The sequence below is a fragment of the Cricetulus griseus genome, chromosome 4, assembly GCF_003668045.3.
Source record: "Cricetulus griseus strain 17A/GY chromosome 4, alternate assembly CriGri-PICRH-1.0, whole genome shotgun sequence".
Lineage (NCBI taxonomy): Eukaryota > Metazoa > Chordata > Mammalia > Rodentia > Cricetidae > Cricetulus > Cricetulus griseus.
In genome coordinates this window covers 179,449,944-179,470,883 of record NC_048597.1, presented here as the reverse complement: position 1 = coordinate 179,470,883, position 20,940 = coordinate 179,449,944, and the positions used below count along the sequence as shown (strand labels likewise).

Genomic DNA, 20,940 nt, shown 5'->3' with positions numbered 1-20,940 from the left:
TGTATGCCTTTAATCCCAGAACTCCAGAGGCAGAGACAAGAGGATCTCTCAGTTCAAGGCAAGCCTGGTCTACAAAGTGAGCTCCAGGATAGCCAGGATTACACAGAGAAACCGTGCCTCAAAAAAATAAATAAATAATGACATCTATCATCTGCTGTCGATGTAGATTGACAAAAATGTTTTCACAAAGTATTTTGTGAATAATTAATAACCTTAACACATCATTTTATCTGTAATCTTATATCTGATAATACTATTCTAAGAAAATACAGAAGTTAAAAAAATCTATAAGAAGATTTTTGGATGAAATATAGTTGCACATCTATGAAGCTGCCATGATGAGAGGCATTCATTATCTATATGATGGATCAAAAGAGAAATTTTTTAAGAAACAAAAAGGGAAATAATCACAGTATTGCATAATAACAAAAAACAGTTAATATTCACTACTTTTCAAAAATTTCAGTCTCACCTTGAAAACCATGAGACACAAAAAAAAGCATGGAAAAGTCAAACCAATGCTTTGTATTTAATAAGAACTTTAGTACTGTAGACAATGAAGCAAGCAAGATACAAAAATAAATACTATATATTATAGTTGGGAAACTGAGTAAATTTTCCCAAAGCATTCAAATTTTTCTCATATCATCCATTTTAGTTGGAAACACCAATAAGATATTAAGCTTCAGTATTTCAAAATATTAATTTTTATTAAAATATTGTGATTCTTGAGGAAGAAACAACCTGTGACACATGTTTGAAAGAACACTTGTTAAAATCAAAAGCAACAAAATATGGGGAAAGTTTCCCATCTTGAAATATGTAAATTAAGATGTCAGTACATTTTAAATTTCTTACTTCAATTCTTCAAGTGCATCACAACTTAAAAAAAAGCTTCAGATGCAAAATAAGTATCATGGGGAATAAAGTTAAAATAGACTGAATTTACTATCTTCAGAAACAACAGGAAAGCATTTGTTATAGAAATGTGGCAATACTTGTGTGTACATACATAACTGTATGCTTATTCACTATACTGTATACATACAATCAGTTTCTTACATATGTTCTAGCTTCCTCATTATAACAGAATACTTCACAGGGGAACAATTTCACTTCATTGCAATGTCACTGAATGATTACAAAGTAAAACAACATACTTGCTCCAGGGACCACAAGCAGGTATAATCCTTCTAGGGTGGCAACGACTGCTTCTCCATAAAGGTTTTTCCATGGAATCTTCAAAGTTAATTTATCTAAAGAAACATAATTTCCGTCTTAAATCATTATTTCACTGCTAAAGAAGATACAAAAACAAATTTCTCATTTCCCATAAAAAGTCTCTGACATTTAGTATGTTGGTCACTCAGGGAGAAAGAAAGGGATTCCATTTAAAATGTGTATTTTATACTTTCCAAACTTTATGACAATTACCTCATTTGATAAATCAAAGAGAAATCACAGCAATTTGGAAAAGGAAAATACAGCTCAGTCTCAGGAGAAATTAATCATTTATGTCCAGCAAGATCATCAGTGAGGATGCTGGAGTCAGAGCTCTGCACTGGACACTTCTGAAGACTGCACACACTCTTCCAGCCTCACCAACAACTAAATCAACACAGCCACCTTAAGTCCTGTCTGTGGCCATCAACACAGCCACTGAAAATACTACCTGCAGCCATCAACACAGCCATTGTAAATAGTGTCTGTGCAAACAGGAGCCAATGCAGCAGAGAAGTCCCTTCTCCCCTGTATGAACGTGGGCAGCAGGTCAAACAGCTATGAATGGAAGAAGCCGGATCTGAAGGCAAGGCATGCTGTTTCACAGTCATTCAGTATTCTTTTTTTGGGGGGGAGGGGGGGTCGAGGCAGGGTTTCTCTGTGGTTTTGGAGGCTGTCCTGGAACTAGCTCTTGTAGACTAGGCTGGTCTCAAACTCACAGAAATCCACCTGCCTCTGCCTCCTGAGTGCTGGGATTAAAGGCATGCACCATCAAGGCCTGGCCACAATTTCTCTCTTAGAAAATTAATGGTATTAAGCTGAGCGTGATGGTGCACACCTGTGATCCCAGTGCGAGATAGAAGCAGGAGGATCAGAAGTTCAAAGCCAGACTGACCACACAGCAAGTTCAAAGTCAGCCTAATGATATTCAGAAATGAGTCCATAAAAACTACCACTCTTCACAGAAGAACTATGGCCCTAATAGCAGGAACTCATTTGCTGTTGTATGAGGAGAAGGCTGTGAATAGCAAAAGAGAGAGGAGATCTGAATTCTGAAACAGGTAAAACCATTTGGGGCATCTTTTCATGTCTCTTTATCTTTTTCCAAATCTCTAGAACTCCTCTTTCCAAGGCCTCAGACAGCTAATGCCCCAGTCAGATGTCATGACTAGGATTCTATCCTTTGCTACCCCTGAAGTATTCCATGCTCCAAAAATAAAATACCAAATATTTTTCTTCATTATAATTTTTAATTTATTTATTTTATGTGTTTGGTTGTATGCATGTATGTGTGCCACATGCATGCCTGGAGCCTATGGAGGCCAGAAGAAGGTGTTGGATCCCCTGTAACTGGGTTAAGAGATGTGAGCTGCCATGGGGGTGCTGAGGATTGGACCCAGGTCCTCTACAAGAGCAGCCAGTGCTCTTAACTGCAGAACCATCTCCCTAGTGCCCTTCACCATAATTTTAACAAATAGTAACATTAATTGAGTGCTGCTAGCAAGACTTGTTAGAAAAGAATCTGATTTACTCATTTGTGGATGTGAAGTCATACAACCAGAATCACTGGCAATGCTTAAAGAAAATTGCTTAACATTCAAACCAATTGAAAAACAATGCAACGAATGGAAAGGAAATAAAATTAGTAATAATAATAACAATGTTCTACAAGGGAGAATATTCTGGTCAACTGAATAGCTACATAACCAAGTCAGTTTTGTGTGGAAATGTAGTCTAGGGATAAATATCAAATTATTTCTGTATTAAAAATTTCATTTCTTGCCAGGTGTGGTAGCACATGCCTTTAATCCCAGCACTTGGGAGACAGAGGCAGGCAAATCTCAGTGAGCTCAAGGCCAGCCTTATTTACAAAGTGAGTTCCAGGGCAGTCAGGGCTGTTACACAGAGAAACCCTGTCTCAAAAAAACAACAAAAAGTTTCATTTCTCAGGGGCCAGAGATGGCTCAGTGGTTAAGCTAAGCACACATACTGATCTTTCAGAAGATCCAAGCTCAGTTCCCAGCACCCACATCAAATGGCTGACAAATACCTTTAACTCCAACTCCAAGGGCATCCGTGGCCTCTGTGGGCACTTGCACTTGTGCACATGCATATACAAACATACATCATACATACATACATACATACATACATACATACATACACACACACACACAAGAAAGAGAGAGAGAGAGAGAGCTACATCCATATAATTTAAAATAATAAAAATATTTTTATTTTATTTCTCTTCAGCTTGAAAAGCTGTTTTTTTTGTTTTTTTTGTTTTTTTTTTGTTTTGTTTTTTTTTTTTTGTTTTTTTTTTTTTTTTTTTTTATGGCTTCCAGGTCAGAGGAGTCTATAAATCACATCAGTACACTTCTGGATCACTTATGGTTTTATACTGAGTACCACCTATATTTACAATGGGCAATACTTACATGTAACTTCATGACCTCCTAACAAGGCAATTGCCTTCTTAGCGAGTATAAGATCAAAAACACAGGCACTAGCCCTTTACCATAACAGAAAAGGACTGCCTGTTCCTTACCCTTCTCTCCATTTACCCTAACTTATCAAGTCACCCCCCAAAAAGGTCCTGAAATAATTCAGCTAGTTACAAAACAGTCTCATTCTGAGTGTATGTGGTATTGAAGACTGAACCTAGGAGCCCCACACATGCCAGACAACTGCTATACCACTAAGCTGTCTCCAAACCACATGGTTTTCTTTTTTAGAGGCAGAGTCTAAGCTGCCCTGGTTGGCCTTGAACTTGCTCTGTATTTCAAACTCAAATATATAAGGAACTCAAAAAAGTACATATCAAGAAAAAAAATAGCCCAATTTAAAATGGGGTACAGATCTAAACAGAGAATTCTCAAAAGAGAAAACTCAAATAGTTGAGAAACGCTTAAAGAAATGTTCAACCACCTTAGTCATCAGAGAAATGCAAATCAAAACTACTTTGAGCTTTCGTTTTTTTTTCACCATCAGAATAACTAAGGTCAATAAAACAAGTGGCAACTCATGCTGGCAAAGATGTGGAATTAAGGGGATCACTCCTCCATTGCCGATGGGAGTGCAAACTTGCAGTCACTATGGAAATCAGTGTGGTGATTCCTCAGGAAGATGGGAGTCAATCTACGTCAAGATTCATCTATACCACTCTTGGGCATATACCCAAAGGATAACTCACTCTACCACAAGGACACTTGCTCAACCAGGTTCATTGGTGCTCTATTCATAATAGTCAGAAATTAGAAACAACCTAGATATCCCTAAACAGAAGAATGGATAAAGAAAATGTGGTACATTTACAATGAAGTATTACTCAGCCATTTTTTAAAAAATGAAATCATGAGATTCCCAGGTAATTGGAGGGAACTAGAAAAAAAATTATCCTGAGGAATCCCAGACCCAAAAAAAACAAATATGGTATGTATTCAGTTATGAGGATATTAGCTATTAAGTCATTGATAACCGAGCTACAATCTCCAGAGCCACAGAGGTTAGGTATAGAGTATGGGACTGGGAGGAGAGATAGATCCCATTAGGGAAGGGAAATAGAATAGATAGTTATGAATGAATGGAGAAGACTAGAATGGAAGGATCAAGTAGGGAGAGGACAGGAAAGGGAGATGAGGAGGGAAATATGGGAAGAGAAAGAAAAAATTAAGGGTTATTGGATGGGTATTGTAAAAACCCTAGTACAGTAGAAGCTTTCTAAAATTTATACATATATGAAGGCTATCTAAATGAAATAGTCAGATAATGGGGGAGGCAGAGCCATCTCTTGTCACCAAATGAAGCTCCAAATACCAAGAGTGGGTACTGAAAGTTTGAGTTGTTGGTCAAAGGGGCCTTATGGGAATCTCTAAACCACGCAGTCTATTGCCAACACTACAGGTTGCTCTCCACAAACTGATGGCAAGACCACATGCTAAAGACAATACCTACACAACTCACTGACTATGAAGGAGTTGAGTTGGTCCCTACAAAGAGCCTTTGCCTTACATTCTAGCATCTTTGGTACAGGCAGATACTCTGAACACTACCAAAGAAGAAACATAAATACATACAAACCCACCTATGCTGTTCTGTCTGCAAGATATGCTAGGGCGTGGCAGCACAAAGCTTGTGGGAGTAACAGATCATCGTCTTATTTGACTTAAAGTCCACTCTACAAGATAGAAGCCACACCCAATCCTGCTTGCAGGAACAAGAACCTGAGACTACATAGCCAAGGGACCTAGGGGAAAACCAAATACTACTGCTTTAAAAATTAATAATAAATGTAGCAATAAAATGACCCCTAATGACATTCTGCTATACTCATAGATCAGTGCCTTGCTAAGCCAACATCAGAAAAGCTTCCTCCTGCACTAGATGGGAACAAATACAGAGACTCACAGCCAGACATTATGCAGAGAGTGAGAGACATGAATGGGATGTTTCCATCAAATCCCTCCCCTCAGGGCTCAAAGATCTCTGAGGAAGATGAGGCCAGAAAGAATATAAGAGTCAGAGGGGATGGAAGACCCCAAGAAAACAAGAGCCTCGAACTCAGCCTGATAAAAGCTCATATGAACTCACAGAGCCTGAGGAAGCAAGCCTGAGGACCTGTACCAGGTCCTCTACATATGTATTATAGATTCCAGCTTAGTGTTTTCATGGGATCCCTGGGCATGCACATGAGTGGCCATCTGATTCTTGTGCCTTTTCTTGGGCTCTTTTCCTTTTGTTTGTTTTTTCTAATTCCAATGTGTTAAGTTTTGTTTTATTATATGATAGCATATCATACTATTACCCTTTAGAAACCCATTTGTTCTTTAATGAGAAACAGAAAGAGACTGAATCCAGATGTGAGAGGAGGTGGGAAAGAACTGGGAGGATTAGAGGAAGGGAAAGTGGTAATAGGATATACTATGTGAGAAAAAAATCTATTTTCAATAAAAGGGGGGAAAGGATACTAAAAAAGTAAAGGAGAAAGCCCTAAAATTCAGCAGAATAGTGATTGAAGAAGGGAAATAATAAAGTCTAGCAGTAGGGGAGGAGTGGATGAATGAGTCATTACATCAAATTCTAAATTAACAGTAACACATCTAGAGAGATAGACAGACAGACAGATAGATAGATAGATGATAGACAGATTAACTGATAGATATAGGTAGACATTTTTGTTTCCTTAAATTAAGAATCAGGTCCCATGAACTATTTGGGAAAACATTGTAGATTAAATTTCCTATTGAAAATTTTCTTCAGCCGACACATATGCTGAGCTATGGCTGATGGATAAAAGTTTAGCTACAAAGAAGGAGACTTCGTACTTACCAAAGCATATCCTCCAAACCACACTGCTGCATAATACATCAAGTGAAGATGAGTGAACAAACAGGAGGGAAATGAGCTTCATTTAAAGTCTACTTAACAGAGTTCTTAAACTGTATCACTTTCATATATAAAAAGAAAATGCTCAGGAAACTGAGTTATCGACTTTGAAAAACGGAGATGTTTTATGTAGTAAAGTCAAAGCCTGGAGGTCGTGACCACCACAGTTCAAATGTCCTTCCATTTTAGAGAGTTCTTTTCTATCCCTTTGTTTTTAAAAAAGCACATAGGTACTATATATGTACATTAGGTTTAGAACTCTGAAATTAATTATTTCTGAAAATAATTAAACCAAAAACTTCTCACACTTTTTGTAAAGCAAAGACGACTTACTGGTTAAACAGCACAAGTAAAATAAAAACTATAAGGACTAAGGAACTCAAAAAAGAGTGAAGTACTTACCAATTTGGCCAGCCTTGACTTTGAAAGGAACATCCAATTCACTCTTCAGAAGAAAGAAAAAAAATTAAAGGACTTCTTTAGCAACCCCCAAATCATTTCTGTACATCAATGCTATCCAGTCGAGTGACCCATGACAATGAATGCTTCATTATTACATAAAGAAGTCACAGAGAAGCAAAATTATAAGTAGAATGGAGTTCATAAGGAAGGTAATTGAATAAATGGGTTATTTTAATGAATGAAACAGATGGACATTGTTTACCTGAATGCAAGACGTTGAAAAGAACAGGGTCAGTGCACTTAAGTCAGCTAAAAACAATCACTGAACAATTCTCTCAGATAATACATTTAGCAAATAAGTAAACAAAACCCCTGAAAAGGAAGGCTCTAACATGCTATTTACTAAACTATTGTTTCTCTTAGATAAGTTACACATGCCAACCAACAATAATAACTTTTGCCTCATCTGGACTCCTGGCTGCAGAGACGTAACTCTCATTCATAAAGATGACAAATTTTCAGAATTACTAAACTTTAACCAGTCAGTCCAGACTTCCTCTTAGTTATTCCTTCTTTTTGAGTCAGGGTTTCTCTGTGTAGCTTTGTAGACCAGGCTGTCCTCACATTCACAGAGATCCACCTGCCTTTGCCTCCCAAGTACTGGGATTAAAGGTGTGTGCCACCACCACCCAGTCTAGTTACTACTTGACATATATGAATACTGTGAATATTTGAACACTGAACTACAATACTGTAGGGTACAATTAACTAAGATCATACACTCTAGGTTCAGAGAAACTGGACACAAATACCTTTGACAAAAGAATTGGAATAAGCAGCGACTCTGTTCTCCAGGGTATACTCAACATAAGTCACCTAATAAATGCTGTCCCATGCTCATTTTTATTCTCTTGGAATGATTTTAACAATGAATGAAGTTCCCATTTCCAAGTACATGGAACTTCAGGCTAGGGGCACAGCACAGTGTGAAAGCACCTGCCTGGCACACAGACGCCCCGTTTCACAATTTAACCAAATCAGATTTATTTATTTATTTATTTATTTATTTATTTATTTTTGGTTTTGTGGATTGAATTTGTTTGTAGCTAACATCATCTACATGAGACCCTATCTCAGAAAAGAAAAAGAAGCATGTATGTGCACATGCATACAAGCACGCATGTAGGAAATCTGAAAATGTGATGAATAAACACTCTTATGTGACATCATCATGCAAAACACCAGTTTTGCATAAGAAGTTAAATGTAACCTCGCTGGGTGGGAGAATGATCGATTAATAGCAAATGATGCAAATTCCTCACTAAAGCTAAAGCTTCAGTCCTACCTCACACTTCACTATTACCTGAGTACTCACTCCCTGGCTAGCCTGTCACTGCATTGCCTCCATCTAGATCACTGGTTAGCACCAAGTCCTAATTTGCCTAGAAAATGGATAAGGATAATTTGAAGAAAAATAACTTCTGTAAAACAAACGAAGACAGCAAAGCTATACAATCAAATTAGGTCATGTGGAACAAACTCCATTTTGAAAGAAAAAAAAACCTATTTATACATTGAAGGGAAAATCGTAAATCTTTAATGTGTAATTTCCAATGGCAAATAGTTAAATAAGGAACCCTGCTTGGAGTGACTCGGTCACTTTATCTGGTACCTGGTACAGATACCTGGTAACCAAACATTTCTAAGGGCCTGCCAAATTAACTGGGTTATTAAGCATAATTTAAAAAATAACAGCCCTTACCAGAGCATTTTCTGTTATCTGCAGATTATCTAAAGCCACATTACCTGTAAAAGGAAAAGACAAGAAATGTAACATTAATACAGCCATTAGTATAACATGTCACATCTATCAAATGCCAAGGATGCAAAGCTAGAGCTAAGAATGTGAAGACTCAAGGTCCAGCAGGAGGCAGAGGCCAGAACATACCTGCCTTATGGAACAAAACAATGAAGGACATGGAAAAATGTTTACAGAATAGTGTTTACTAAAAGGCTACATACCACCCAGGCTGTGGTATAATTTTTTTAAACTATATATGCACATGTGTATGCAAAACACCAACAAACAGAAACCAAACAAACATGAGCTGTGACATCACAATGACACCTCTATGAATAATAAGATCTTCCTGTGTATATGGAATATATGAATTTTTCTAAAACAATTGTTGAAAGCTACAAGAAAAGCAGAGAGGCAGGGAAGATGCCCCCATCCCCAGGAATGGCAGGAAATACAATAGCTTTATACTTAGAGAAGGGAAAGAGTTCAACTGTCAGGCAGTCTCTACAGTATAGCTGGAAAGAAACTAAAACCTGGGACAGGCAGGAATGGTGGTATATGCCTGTGACTTCAGCACTTGGGAGGCTAAGGCTGAAGGACAACTATCAGTTTGAGGCCAGCGTGGACTAGACAGTGAATTCCAAGCCACCCTAAACTACAGAGTAAGCTCCTCTCCCAAAATAATTCATACATACAGGCCTAAAATAAGGTAGTAACTTCAGTATCAAACAGGGGCCATCACAGTAATGACTAATTTTGGAGCCAGAACTGAAAGGATAGAACAGGAACCACTACCAAACATAAAAACCACAGAGTAATCCTAGAAGAGTATTCAGCACTTAGAGGAATCTATTTTCTTGTTTAATGTGTATAGGTGTTTTGCCTTCATGCTTGCCTGTGCACCACAGATAGTGCCTATGGAGGCCACAAGAGGATACCAAATCCCCTGAAACTGGAGTTACAGATGGTATGAGAGGCCATGTGGGTGCTGGGAATTGAACCCAGGTCCTTTGCAAGAGCAGGCACAGTGCTCTTAAACACTGAGCTATCTCTCTAACCCAGAGAAATCATTCTTAATGAGCATATTCTCTAAAATTACAGACGTAAATATTGTGTTTAACAATATTACCTGATGTCTTACATGGAATTACACTGAGGTCCCATTTGAGCCAACAGAAGGGATGCACACAAAACACCTATTTTCAGCCATTCAGAGTAATCTAACAAGCTCTAGGTCACCAGAGATCCTGAATCTGCTATTGAGTTCTGACCGTTCCACCCAGAGACTCTCAATGAGGGGGTCAAATGTCACCAGTCGTGCTCAGATCATCTACACTGAAAATGACATTTTCACAGTTGGTAAGACAGTAACATGTATGTAACATACAAATGTAAATATATATGTATATGCATATCTTTAAGAAAAGAGGGCTGTTTCTACTACAGTGACCACCAACAGCATGGCAAACAAGGTTTAAAGAAATACATTTAAAAAACTGACAGAATTGTGGGGCAGCAGTGGCACACGCCTTTAATCCCAGTACTGGGGAAGACACAGGCAGGCAGATCTCTGTGAGTTCAAGGCCAGCATTTCCTACAGAGCTAGTTCTAGGCTACACAAAGAAACTCTGTCTAAAAACAAAACAAAAACCTGACAGAATAGCAACTTGATATACATGGCTAGCTGGTATCCATAGAGGCCCACCCACACTTTTCTGAAGAGAAACAGAAGAGGAGCAGTGGATGGGGGAGGAGGGAAGGAAAGGTGGGGAAGGAGGGAGGTGGAGGAGAAAGGAAATTGCAGTAGGGATGTAAAAACAAAAAGATAAACAAACACACAAAACACACTTACAGAATACTGTAAGTGATGATCACTATTGGTGGGGCAAATGATGGCTTTCTTATTAACTGTTTTCATTATTTTCTAGTTGTTATAATTACCAGATTACTCTTAAGCAAAATCATGATGTAAAATAAGGGGAAACGAGGAAATAAAAAATAAAACAAAGGTAAATTCTAAGTTAAATTTGCCTCAACATTTTTATATGAATTCTTCCCGTCCCTTACATCTACTTTACTTTCAGACACATAAAACTAACAAAGAACTAGCTAGGTTTGTTCATACTTCCTGGATAAACGATACAAGCCGTAGCCATAGCAGTATCATTCTGTAGCTATTTACACTAAAGGAGGAGCCACTAGTCCAGTACAAAGAGAGGGAGGAAAACCAGCAGCTTGCAGATTAGCAGCATCCTGCAATGGGAGAAAGTGCATTCATCCCTCAGCCAGTAGCCAGTAGCCAGTGCCCTCCTAGGTGAAGCACCAGCCAACTGGCCAACACAGTGCACACTGTTCTGACAGGTACATGGGCATCATTCCATTCCAGGCCCCAGGAATGCAGAAACTTCCACTTAAATAATTTGTAAGAGTGAAACACATCCCACCTAAAAATCAACCATTTCATACTAAACTAAGTACCAGCAAAAAATTAAAAAGAAAAAAGATGTTTTCCTTCCAGAAATACTAATTTTAAACACACAAAAGAAACTTCCTGTTTAGTTAGATCACCAGAGATAAGAACACCCAGAGGCCACTGGAAGTTTCTAGGGAAAAAAAAGGAAAGATTAAATAATTGTGTCTTGTTTTAAAAATAAAGAAAAGAAACACAGTCAGGCGGCTGATCCATGAGAGGCAGACACACTGCAGTCTGCCTGCAAGGAAAACACGAAGGCCAAGCAGGCCAGCAGGTGGCACTTAACCTCAAGCGCCCAGGCTAAGGAGCTCTGTGAAGTGAACTAAAGTATCTGGGTAAGGAGTGAAGTGTAGGGGTCCAGTTTTGAAGGAGACCCCACTCTGTGCTCACTAAAAAGCTCCAGGCCTTTTACATGAGCACACACTGCTGAAAGTTACACAGGAAGCTTCAGAGGCAACACTGAGGGTATTTTAACATGATAAACCTGAATCAGAATGTATAAAATATTCTTTGTTAATGAACTAAAAATCTAAATGAAAGCAAGTCCATTGAATTAGCAAGCAACACCACCTTTTAAAGAGAGACAGTTATTAAATTAGAAGAAAAAAACTAATTAAATATAACGAATTTAAAAAAAAATAGAGGGGCTGGAGAGAGGGCTGGAGAGTGGTTAAGAACACTTGTCGCTCTTGCAGACAACCCAAGTTTGGTATCCACACCTACACTGGGCAGCTCATAGCCTCCTATAATTCCAGCCCCAGTGGGATCCAATGCCCTCTTCTGGCCTCCTGGTCTCTGCAGGTTTCAGGCACACACATGCAAACCCTCAATTTGGTTTTTTAATCAAATGGAACTCTCCAACATGGAATGGGCTTGCCTAAGTTCTAAGCCAAGAATAACTTTTATACACGTAGTCATCTACAAAGTAAACATAGGAAGCAGTGCTGTACCGGGTCTGGTGACACGTGCTGTTCTCCCAGCACTCAAGAGATAGAGGCAAGAGGATCGGGACACCAAAGCTAGCCTGAGCTACAAAGAGAGCTAGACTACATGACTATGAAACAAAAAGGGCTGAGGATGTAGCTCAATTAATAAACAGAGTGCTTGCCTAGCATGCATGAAGTTCTGGTTCAATCTCAAGCAGCAAACACAGATCAGGTGTGGGGGCACACACCTGTAATTCCAATACTGAACAAAGGCAGGGGCATCCTTGGCTACATAGGGAGTTTGAGACTGGCCTGGGCTACATAAGACTCTCTCAAATAGTGTTGGTATTAAATACTGTCAACCAGAAATCATCTCCCCCATGTTTTCACAGAGGCATAGGCTGTATCCCCCTGACGGCATTTAACACTTATGTTTATATAAATCCCCAACACAATTATGAACTCCTTACCAGTGTCCCTCATCTCTGGTACAGTGGCTTAATTGGCTTAGAATGAACATTACAGGACAGAAACAACTACAATAAGGCCATCAATTGACACTTCAAAATCTACGTTCAGATGTGTTACATTGCTGGATCCTCACAGTCTCCTGAGCAGGAGGCAGGTGGGACATATCAAGAAAGAGAAACAGGTTTCTTGAGGTTAAATGAGAGGCCTACGGATACCATGGCAACCTACACATGGAAGAATCACCAGTCGGTCTTTTAATCTCAATGGCATGTTTCAGCACACCATGCTCTCGATAGCAGAGTAGAACAGGTAGAGGGTTCAATCCCACCAGATAAATCTGCTTGTTTACCAAAAAGGAAGTGAAAAGAGTGGAGTCAGGGGATGGTATCAGGAACACCATAGGAGACAGTTCCTTGGGGACTCGTGAGATGGCACTGCAGATGACCATGACCTTTTCTCTAAGAGGCTTCCTAAACTCCATCCCAGAACTACTCCGGGACCATGCAGATCTCACTCCCACCCCTGTTCACATTAGCACATGAAGAAGCTGCCATTTCAGCAGATGGGGTGGTTTCTCCAAGGTTATAAAACAACTGTGCCGCTGTGCTAAGAATAGAGCCCGTGTCTCCTGACTCCCTGGTCAGTTCTTAATATAATACATAAAGATTCATCCAAACTATGACATGACAACCAAAAAAAAAATGACAAAAAATTAAAACACCAGGCAGGCCCTGATCCAGCCACAGGGCCTAAAACAGTGACAAACACCCTCACAGTGTGCCATGTGAACCTTGGAGATTTCTTTGATGTATCTACAGCACTTGTATCAAATGTTTACTGACGCTCATCTCCCAAGGAAATGAGCTCAACCACTAAGCAGTCTGCAAAAGCGTGGATCAACTTATTTTAATGACTCATGTTTTCACAGATACCAAAGAAAATATTGTACCAATTCACTCCAAATGAATCGAACTATCTGACTCTAATTGAACCAACCCAAATTGTTTCCGTTGGAGGATTACTGTGCAGGAGAGAGGAAGTAACTGACTCTTCCTTTCCAGTTTCCAAGTGAAACAAGAAGTCTTAGAAAAGAAAAACTGAAAGCTGCGACGTCACCAAGACTTTCTCCTTTCAAACACCACACAGCATCTGAAACCCAAGGCACTCGGCACAGCTTCCTAGCAAATGGTTTCAAAGTACCTACTTCCAGCTCTATTTCTAGAAAAGGAGTGGATTTTTAATTAATGATGATGCTATTTAAATACATGGGAAGGTGTATTCAACTTAGCTTTTCAAGCACTGCTTTGATATCCTACCCTAATGAACTTTTGTTGTTCATTTTATATACTATAAGATAAGCTAATGTTGCCTCCACTATACCAAGTGTTGATTAAGGAAAGGACTTAAAAAAAAAAAAAAAAAAAAAAAAACTCCCTCTGGGGCTGCAGGCATGATATCTCAGTGGTTAAGAACATTTTTTGCTCTTGCTGGGGACCCAAGTTCAGTTCCCAGTACCCACATGGTGGCTCACAACCATCCCTTACTCCAGTTCCAGAAAAATCAGACACCCATTTCTGGCCTCATGGGCACTGCAAGAACATGGTACACACACATGCAGGAAGAAAAAACACTTACATAAAATAAAGCAAAATTCATCAAAAAAAAAAAACATTCCTTCAAAGGGTTTAGAAGTACTTAGACACTGCAGTGTTTTATATAATGAGGCTTAAGAAAGAAAAAATAAATCAAACACCATGTTTTCTGTCGTTCTCCCTATAGCTACCTGCTGAGCCATCCTATAGTAGATGTGGCTTCTTTACCTTGTCTAATTCTGTGATTTGCTCTTCACCGTCAGTACGGAAGAAAGAAGGAAAGCCAGAGCTGTGCACTGGGCCAGCATGCATCACACTGGCTGCAGACAGTACAGCAGCACTTAGTACCTAAAGGCGGCTCGGGCTCCAGCCATGCTCAATTCACAGGTGATTACAGCCAGAGAAGACATGCTCACCTCATTCGTTCACAGAGAAGAAACAAATGGCTTCCTCCCCATCAGTGACCTGCCAAAACCCTACACCTGGTAGAAGACCAACTTCCTGTCCAGTTTCCTCATCCTTGGTGTGCTCCCAGCATTCACTCTCCTTCCACTGCTGCTTTCTGGCAGCAAGACAAGCTTAGCATCACAAAACTAAAATCTAAAACGCTCCAAAATCCAAAACCTTTGGGGGCTGACTTGTTGCCACAGACAGAAAACTTACACACCCAATCTTACATGGTACACTACTGTCAAAAAGCAGCATGCTGAAAATAATTGTTATATGCACTATATGTATACGAAATAAAATTGAATTGTATGCTTACTTGGGTGTCATCCACAAGAACTCAAATTACACACTTATAAACATTCCAAATTCTGAAAAACAAAATTTAGAATCTACAACAATTAGAGTCCCCGGTATTTGGAATAGAGAACTCTACCCATAACTGTGGGCTGACAGGGAAGGGCCTCCATGGTGAAGGATGGGACCTGAAACCAAACCCCAGAGCCTGGCTTACAGGGTTGTGAACTCTGTGTGTGCTACACCCTGGTTCCTGTTCCTGGACACCACTGTCACCCCTGGCATCCTACACACCATGTCTAGGGGTTAGTCCACACTGGTTTAAAGGAAGTGAGAGCCACAGAATTTGAAATGGAGGCTGTTCCTGGTTCTCCATAGTAAATTGCTTTGAAAAAAAAATCAAATTGGCATATCCTACATTGCAACAACAGGACTTAACTCAAATTGCAAAAGATCTGACATTTCGAAACACTGTTCTTGAAACATGTTACTCTTAGAACAATTAAATCCTGGATACCTCTCAAACAGCTAAGGGCAATGTAATTTATCTGCTGATACCAGTTTGTGGGGATCAAAAGCCTAGATAAGCATTCTCATCTGGCAGCACCTGCCCACCAGGCACATGTCTGAGCCTTTGAAGGCTGCCCTACATACTACTACAGAAAATGTGAGCACTATCAAGTATAAATCCAATTGCAAAAAGTTTCCTTGCTTTTTAAGAATGGGGGGCAGGAATAAAAAGATATTTACATGCATGTATGATATTAGCAGATGTATTACATTAGAGGAAACATGCTTCAGAAAATGCAATAGCAGGCTGTCCCACCCACCATTACCACCCATCGCTATCCAAAATGCAACAGCAAGCTGTCCCACCCATCATTGTCACCCATCACTAACAGTTACAAAGGGCTTTCCTTAGACTTCCATCACAGTCACTGAGTATTGTATATGTTCTCTTTACAGATTAGGAAACTGAGACTTAGAGAATTCTCCTGGATCTTATAACCAATGAATAACTGAGGCCTGTTTCTACAGTTTTAAAAGGTATTTTGCCTAAACCACTTTTAAAAATATTTAAGAATTGTCTGTCATTTATCTTTGAAGAATAAATTCCAAAAGACAGCCACAAAGTTTGAGAGCCTTTGTGTCCCTCTGAAGTATCATTTATTATTATTATTATTATTATTATTATTATTATTATTATTATTATATTGGTGTTGTTTCTTCAGTTAAAAAATTATTACATTCATTTATGTATCAGGAGACAGATGCCATTGTGGAGGGCAGAAGAGAACATGTAGGAGTTAGTTCTCTCCTTCTACCATGTGCACCCCAGGGATTGAACTCTGGTAGTCAGGCTTGGCAGCAAGCACACTTACCCACTGAGATGGCCCTGCTTTTTCTTCAATTTAAAAGCAATACCCAGAATATATAACCTAATTCTAGACTTTCTAATAACTCGACCCTTCTTTTTCATGCTACAGTTTTCTTTATTGTGGCTTTCATTGTGTGAATGCCTCAAAGGTCTAACACAATGTTTTTCAAGTTATAATAACACCATATTTTGATTCTTAAACTCTCTGGGCACATCCAAGCAAAGATAATGCTTTTTAACAGACATGATACATGTCAGTTGTTCAAGATACCTGCTTCTCTTGTTAGAAATTTCTTAAAGGTAATGTACTTTCTCTAGATCCTCTTTTACTCCTTACTAAAATCTGTCCACCCAATAAGTCTTGTTATATGCAGAAGACAATCTCCATTTTCACTTAGACCAGTCCCTCAACTACTACACAGGGCTGGACCACCCTTCATTACAGACTGTCCATCACTCACACTGCTAGACATTGTCAGCAGTATCCCTTGGATCTACCTAATACATGTCTGCAGCAACCTCCTGAACCGAAAGCATTTTAAGCTTGCCAAACAGCCCCCCCTACTCCTCCCCACATCCTGACACTGAATACTGCTTTGGGCTAGTCTAATATGCCAGTTAAAATTTACCAATTTATTCTCCAAAGAACAAAAAAACTAAATATGTGAAACTTCTACAGGAAGAACCCTCCTGTTCTAAAGTCTTGAACATGCAAAACTTGAAGAAAAAAAAAAATCACTGACACATAAATTTTATCTGCTAACACACATACAGTTTTCAAATAGGACTCTATAAAATTTTCAAATTTTTTTGAAAAGCTTTGTCAGCACCATGGATATCTTATCCACAATTTTATTAGTATTCCTATTTGCTTACTCCCTCCACAAAGAAAGGTTACTATCAGTTTCTCCAGAAGTACTGTCAGAGTGCTAGTCAACTCAGACAACTTATCTGATTTCTATTTTTTGTTTTGTTTTGTTTTTTTGTTTTTGTGTTTTTGTTTTTGGAGACAGGGTTTCTCTGTGGCTTTGGTTTTGGAGGCTGTCCTGGAACTAGCTCTTGTTCCAGGTCTCGAACTCACAGAGATCTGCCTGCCTCTGCCTCCCGAGTGCTGGGACTAAAGGTGTGCGCCACCAACGCGCGGCTCTAATTTCTATTTTAAGGAGAATCAGGATTCAAAGACAACATGTTGAGCAACAACTACAAAGCACATGACTTCTAGAAACCATTAGTGAAACTTCACAGGCTCAGAGGAGCTGTGAGCAAACAAAACTCAATGGCTGACTGTCCCTGGGACAGCTAGTGAGAGAAACCCAGGTACCTGCTCAGGCACACGGCACAGTTAATGCAGACTACTGACAGACTATTTTATTTATTTATTTTTTTTTTGGTTTTTTGAGACAGGGTTTCCTCTGTGGCTTTCAGACTATTTTATTCTAATGAAGAAAATAAAATGAAGCTGAGAGTATAGCTCATCACAGCGTGTCACTGGGCAGTATCAAAGCCTGGAGTTTGATCTCCAGCACCACAAAATAAGTCCCAGCATAAAACAAGATAAAGGAAAGTCTCCCCCAGAGGTGTGACACAGCACTGTACTACTTCATTTCAGTTGTGAAGAAGTTCAAACTCTCCAGACTGTATTCACTGTCAAAACTGTTTACAGACCGAACCACAGAATATTGACACTGGAAGGTCCCCCACATGCTAACATGTCCAATTTCTAATAGATTTGGTAGTGAAGCAATCTGCAACTGCACTCATGCATTTTATTTCGATTTTAAAAGACCTAAACACAGGACAATGCAACCACTAAAACCTGAGCAGTGGTTACATGGGAATATCATCCTGTCAGGCGTGACTTAAACTCCTCAGATCATAAAGACGCTTTCTCTGTGAAAGTTGAAATGAAGAAACAAAGGTCCATATAGTAAATGGCTTGTCGGATGCATGGGTAGGCCTAGAACTATGAGCTTTCTCTATCAGCATTCACACTGATCTGAAGCACTTTTTTCCAATTTCAAATGTTATTCTTTAATAAATGACATTACTGCAAGAATTCTGAAGAAACACTTGACCTCTCTTTTATTACAGAAGGCTCTAGACACTTAACTCCTTTCAAAAACTTTTCCTTTTCCACGGTATAGCAGGAATGGGTATCCAAAGTATGTATTTATGGAAGAACCACAAAAAAAAAAATGAGTAGAAACCTATTTTAAAAGAAGCTCCTCCACAATTCAGGGGACAAGTTGTAGCTCTATGACAGCATTGTCCAATAAAAACAGGGTGCCTCTCTGTAATCATTAATTTTAGGAGCCAGGGTTTGTGACAGATACGATGTGAAAAAATCCTTTGTAATTACTAATGGTAAATAATAGTGATAAGCAAGCCTAGGGGAGCAGATGCAAACAGCCTATCCATGTTAGCTTCATGATTATGTTTCTTACAATCTCAACATAAGCTGACTTTGTAGCTGAGGAGAGTCTTGAATTTTAATAATATATTTAACCAAATCTACTCAGATACCATTTTAACATGAAGCCAATATAACTGAAATACTTTTTTTGTACTCCATTAGGAGTAATGCTCATCTTCAAAACCCAGTATATTACACTCGGAGCGTGTAACCACATTTCAAATACCGAACAGCTAACTTCACCATTGAGGAATGCCAACCAGACAGGGCAAGCCTATACTTAAATCTCTGACAATTAAAAGCAGTTCCATCCAGTTGTTATTTAATTTCATTTTCTCCTAAAGCTGACAAAATTCCCAAGCCTTATAGTTAACTGGTAAATAAATAAAATACTCCCTATATCCCCCAAACACCCAGTCTGTGCTGGAAATTGTGCGGTGCTGAGGAGGCTTGAGGCAGGTGCACTGCCTCTGAGCTACACTCTCAAATGCAAGTTTATTGAAGAATGCAGAAGTAGACTGCGATCACAAGACTTTTCTACCCCTAATCTCCGGGATAAAAACCGTGGCAGGTTTTCCTGCACTTGCACCCAAGCAGACAACCTTAATTAATGATGCCCCTGGCCAGTGGCTTGAATGTATTTCAAAACAAAAACCTGCTGGGCCCTCTGCCTAAGGAGGAAGTAACCCAAGGTAGGAATCCCTGAGTTAAGAGTCCTTGAGGACGGCACGCCTTTCTTCTCACTGCCATCCCTGCCCATCCCACCTCCTCAGGGCTGGGGACCCATTTGAGAAGGAAGCCTGGTTCTGGGACCATGAGATGCAAGGGAAATATGCTGGCACTGTGGGGAGCATGAGCCGCTTTCTGACGTCCGCTGCTGAAGTAAATAATTACATTTTTCCCCCTTGTTTTATTCTGAGGGGTTAAAGAAGACCACTGAGCGGCGCGATGCCCCTGCGCGGAGAAGTCGACCACAGGGGCATCCCCAGCGGGGTCCCTGGGGTCCCCAGGCTCCACCATGCGCAGCCCCCGCTCCCACGCCGGCCGGCCACGGTGTCGCGCTTACCGCCCCAGATCCCCAGCTTTAGCTGGGACTTGTTCAGGTTCTCCACGTAGTCCCCTAGGAAGCGGTTCAGCAAGTCTGCGACCACCGACTCCAGCACCATGGCGGGGACGAGGAGGCGGGAGAGGGAGGAGCCGGAACGCAGCGCGCACTGGAGGGCGGTGGCCGGTGCCGAGACTGACAGCTGTGGCCCGCCCCGAGCCGCGCGTGCGCGGCGCCTCCAGTGCGCAGGCGTCTTTCCCCCACCCCCTCCACTCGCCTCGAGATCACAGGGGGCCGACGGGAGAGTGAGTGAGGCCTGGGGCAAAACGGAGTGGCGCTCCTGCAGGAAGCTGTGCGTTCGAGTCCCTAGAATCTCATTATCTGCTCATAATAGTACACACCTCTTAATCCCAGCACTGGGGAGACAGAGGTAGGAGGGTTAAAAATTCAAGGTCATCCTTGACTATATATGCAGTTCAAGGCCAAACTAGGCTATATGAGGCACTATGTTAGGTTTTTTTTGTTTGTTTTTTTTTTGTTTTGTTTTGTTTTTTTTAAGTAATGAAATAAACTGTGAGATGGCCCAGCGGGTAAAGGTGCTTGCTATCAAGCCTGATGTTCAAATCCTGAGACTCAATGATGAAAGGAGAGAACAGAAACCTTCAAGTTGTTCTGACCTCCACACTCCATTATGCCTTGCATGCACACAAACACACAGAGAGAAAGCCAAGGCTACATAGTAAGACCCTGTCTCTAAATAAACAAATAAGTAAATACATAGATAAATAAATAAATGTAATTTAAAAATTAAGGCTGGGCATGGTGACAAACATCTTTAGTCCCAGCACTAAGAGGCAAGTAGATTTCTGTGAGTTTAAGGCCAGCCTGGTCTACACAATGAATTCCAGACCAGCCAGAGCTACACAATGAGACACTGTGTCAAATAACTAAGTAATAGGGAAAAATACAAAGAGAAAGAAAGAAAGAAAGAAAGAAAGAAAGAAAGAAAGAAAGAAAGAAAGAAAGGGAGGAAGAAAGAAAGAAAGAAAGAAAGAAAGAAAGGGAGGGAGGAAGAAAGAAAGAGAGGAA

General features: G+C 39.9%; 1 protein-coding gene across 2 annotated transcripts in view; it reads right to left on the bottom strand.

Annotated features, from left to right (window-relative positions):
• The window catches only part of Vps13c (vacuolar protein sorting 13 homolog C), a 164,516-nt gene extending 144,486 nt beyond the window's left edge, over positions 1 to 20,030 (bottom strand). For both annotated transcript variants that reach the window (XM_027411258.2, XM_035443791.1), the window contains exons 1-4: positions 19,873 to 20,030; positions 8,771 to 8,814; positions 7,009 to 7,051; positions 1,161 to 1,256 (exon numbers count right to left, since the gene is read on the bottom strand). In XM_027411258.2, coding sequence (XP_027267059.1) covers positions 1,161 to 1,256; positions 7,009 to 7,051; positions 8,771 to 8,814; positions 19,873 to 19,972 — 283 coding nt within the window. In that variant the 5' untranslated portion in view covers positions 19,973 to 20,030. The remainder of the gene's footprint in view (positions 1 to 1,160; positions 1,257 to 7,008; positions 7,052 to 8,770; positions 8,815 to 19,872) is intronic.
• Positions 20,031 to 20,940: the final 910 nt, after the last annotated feature.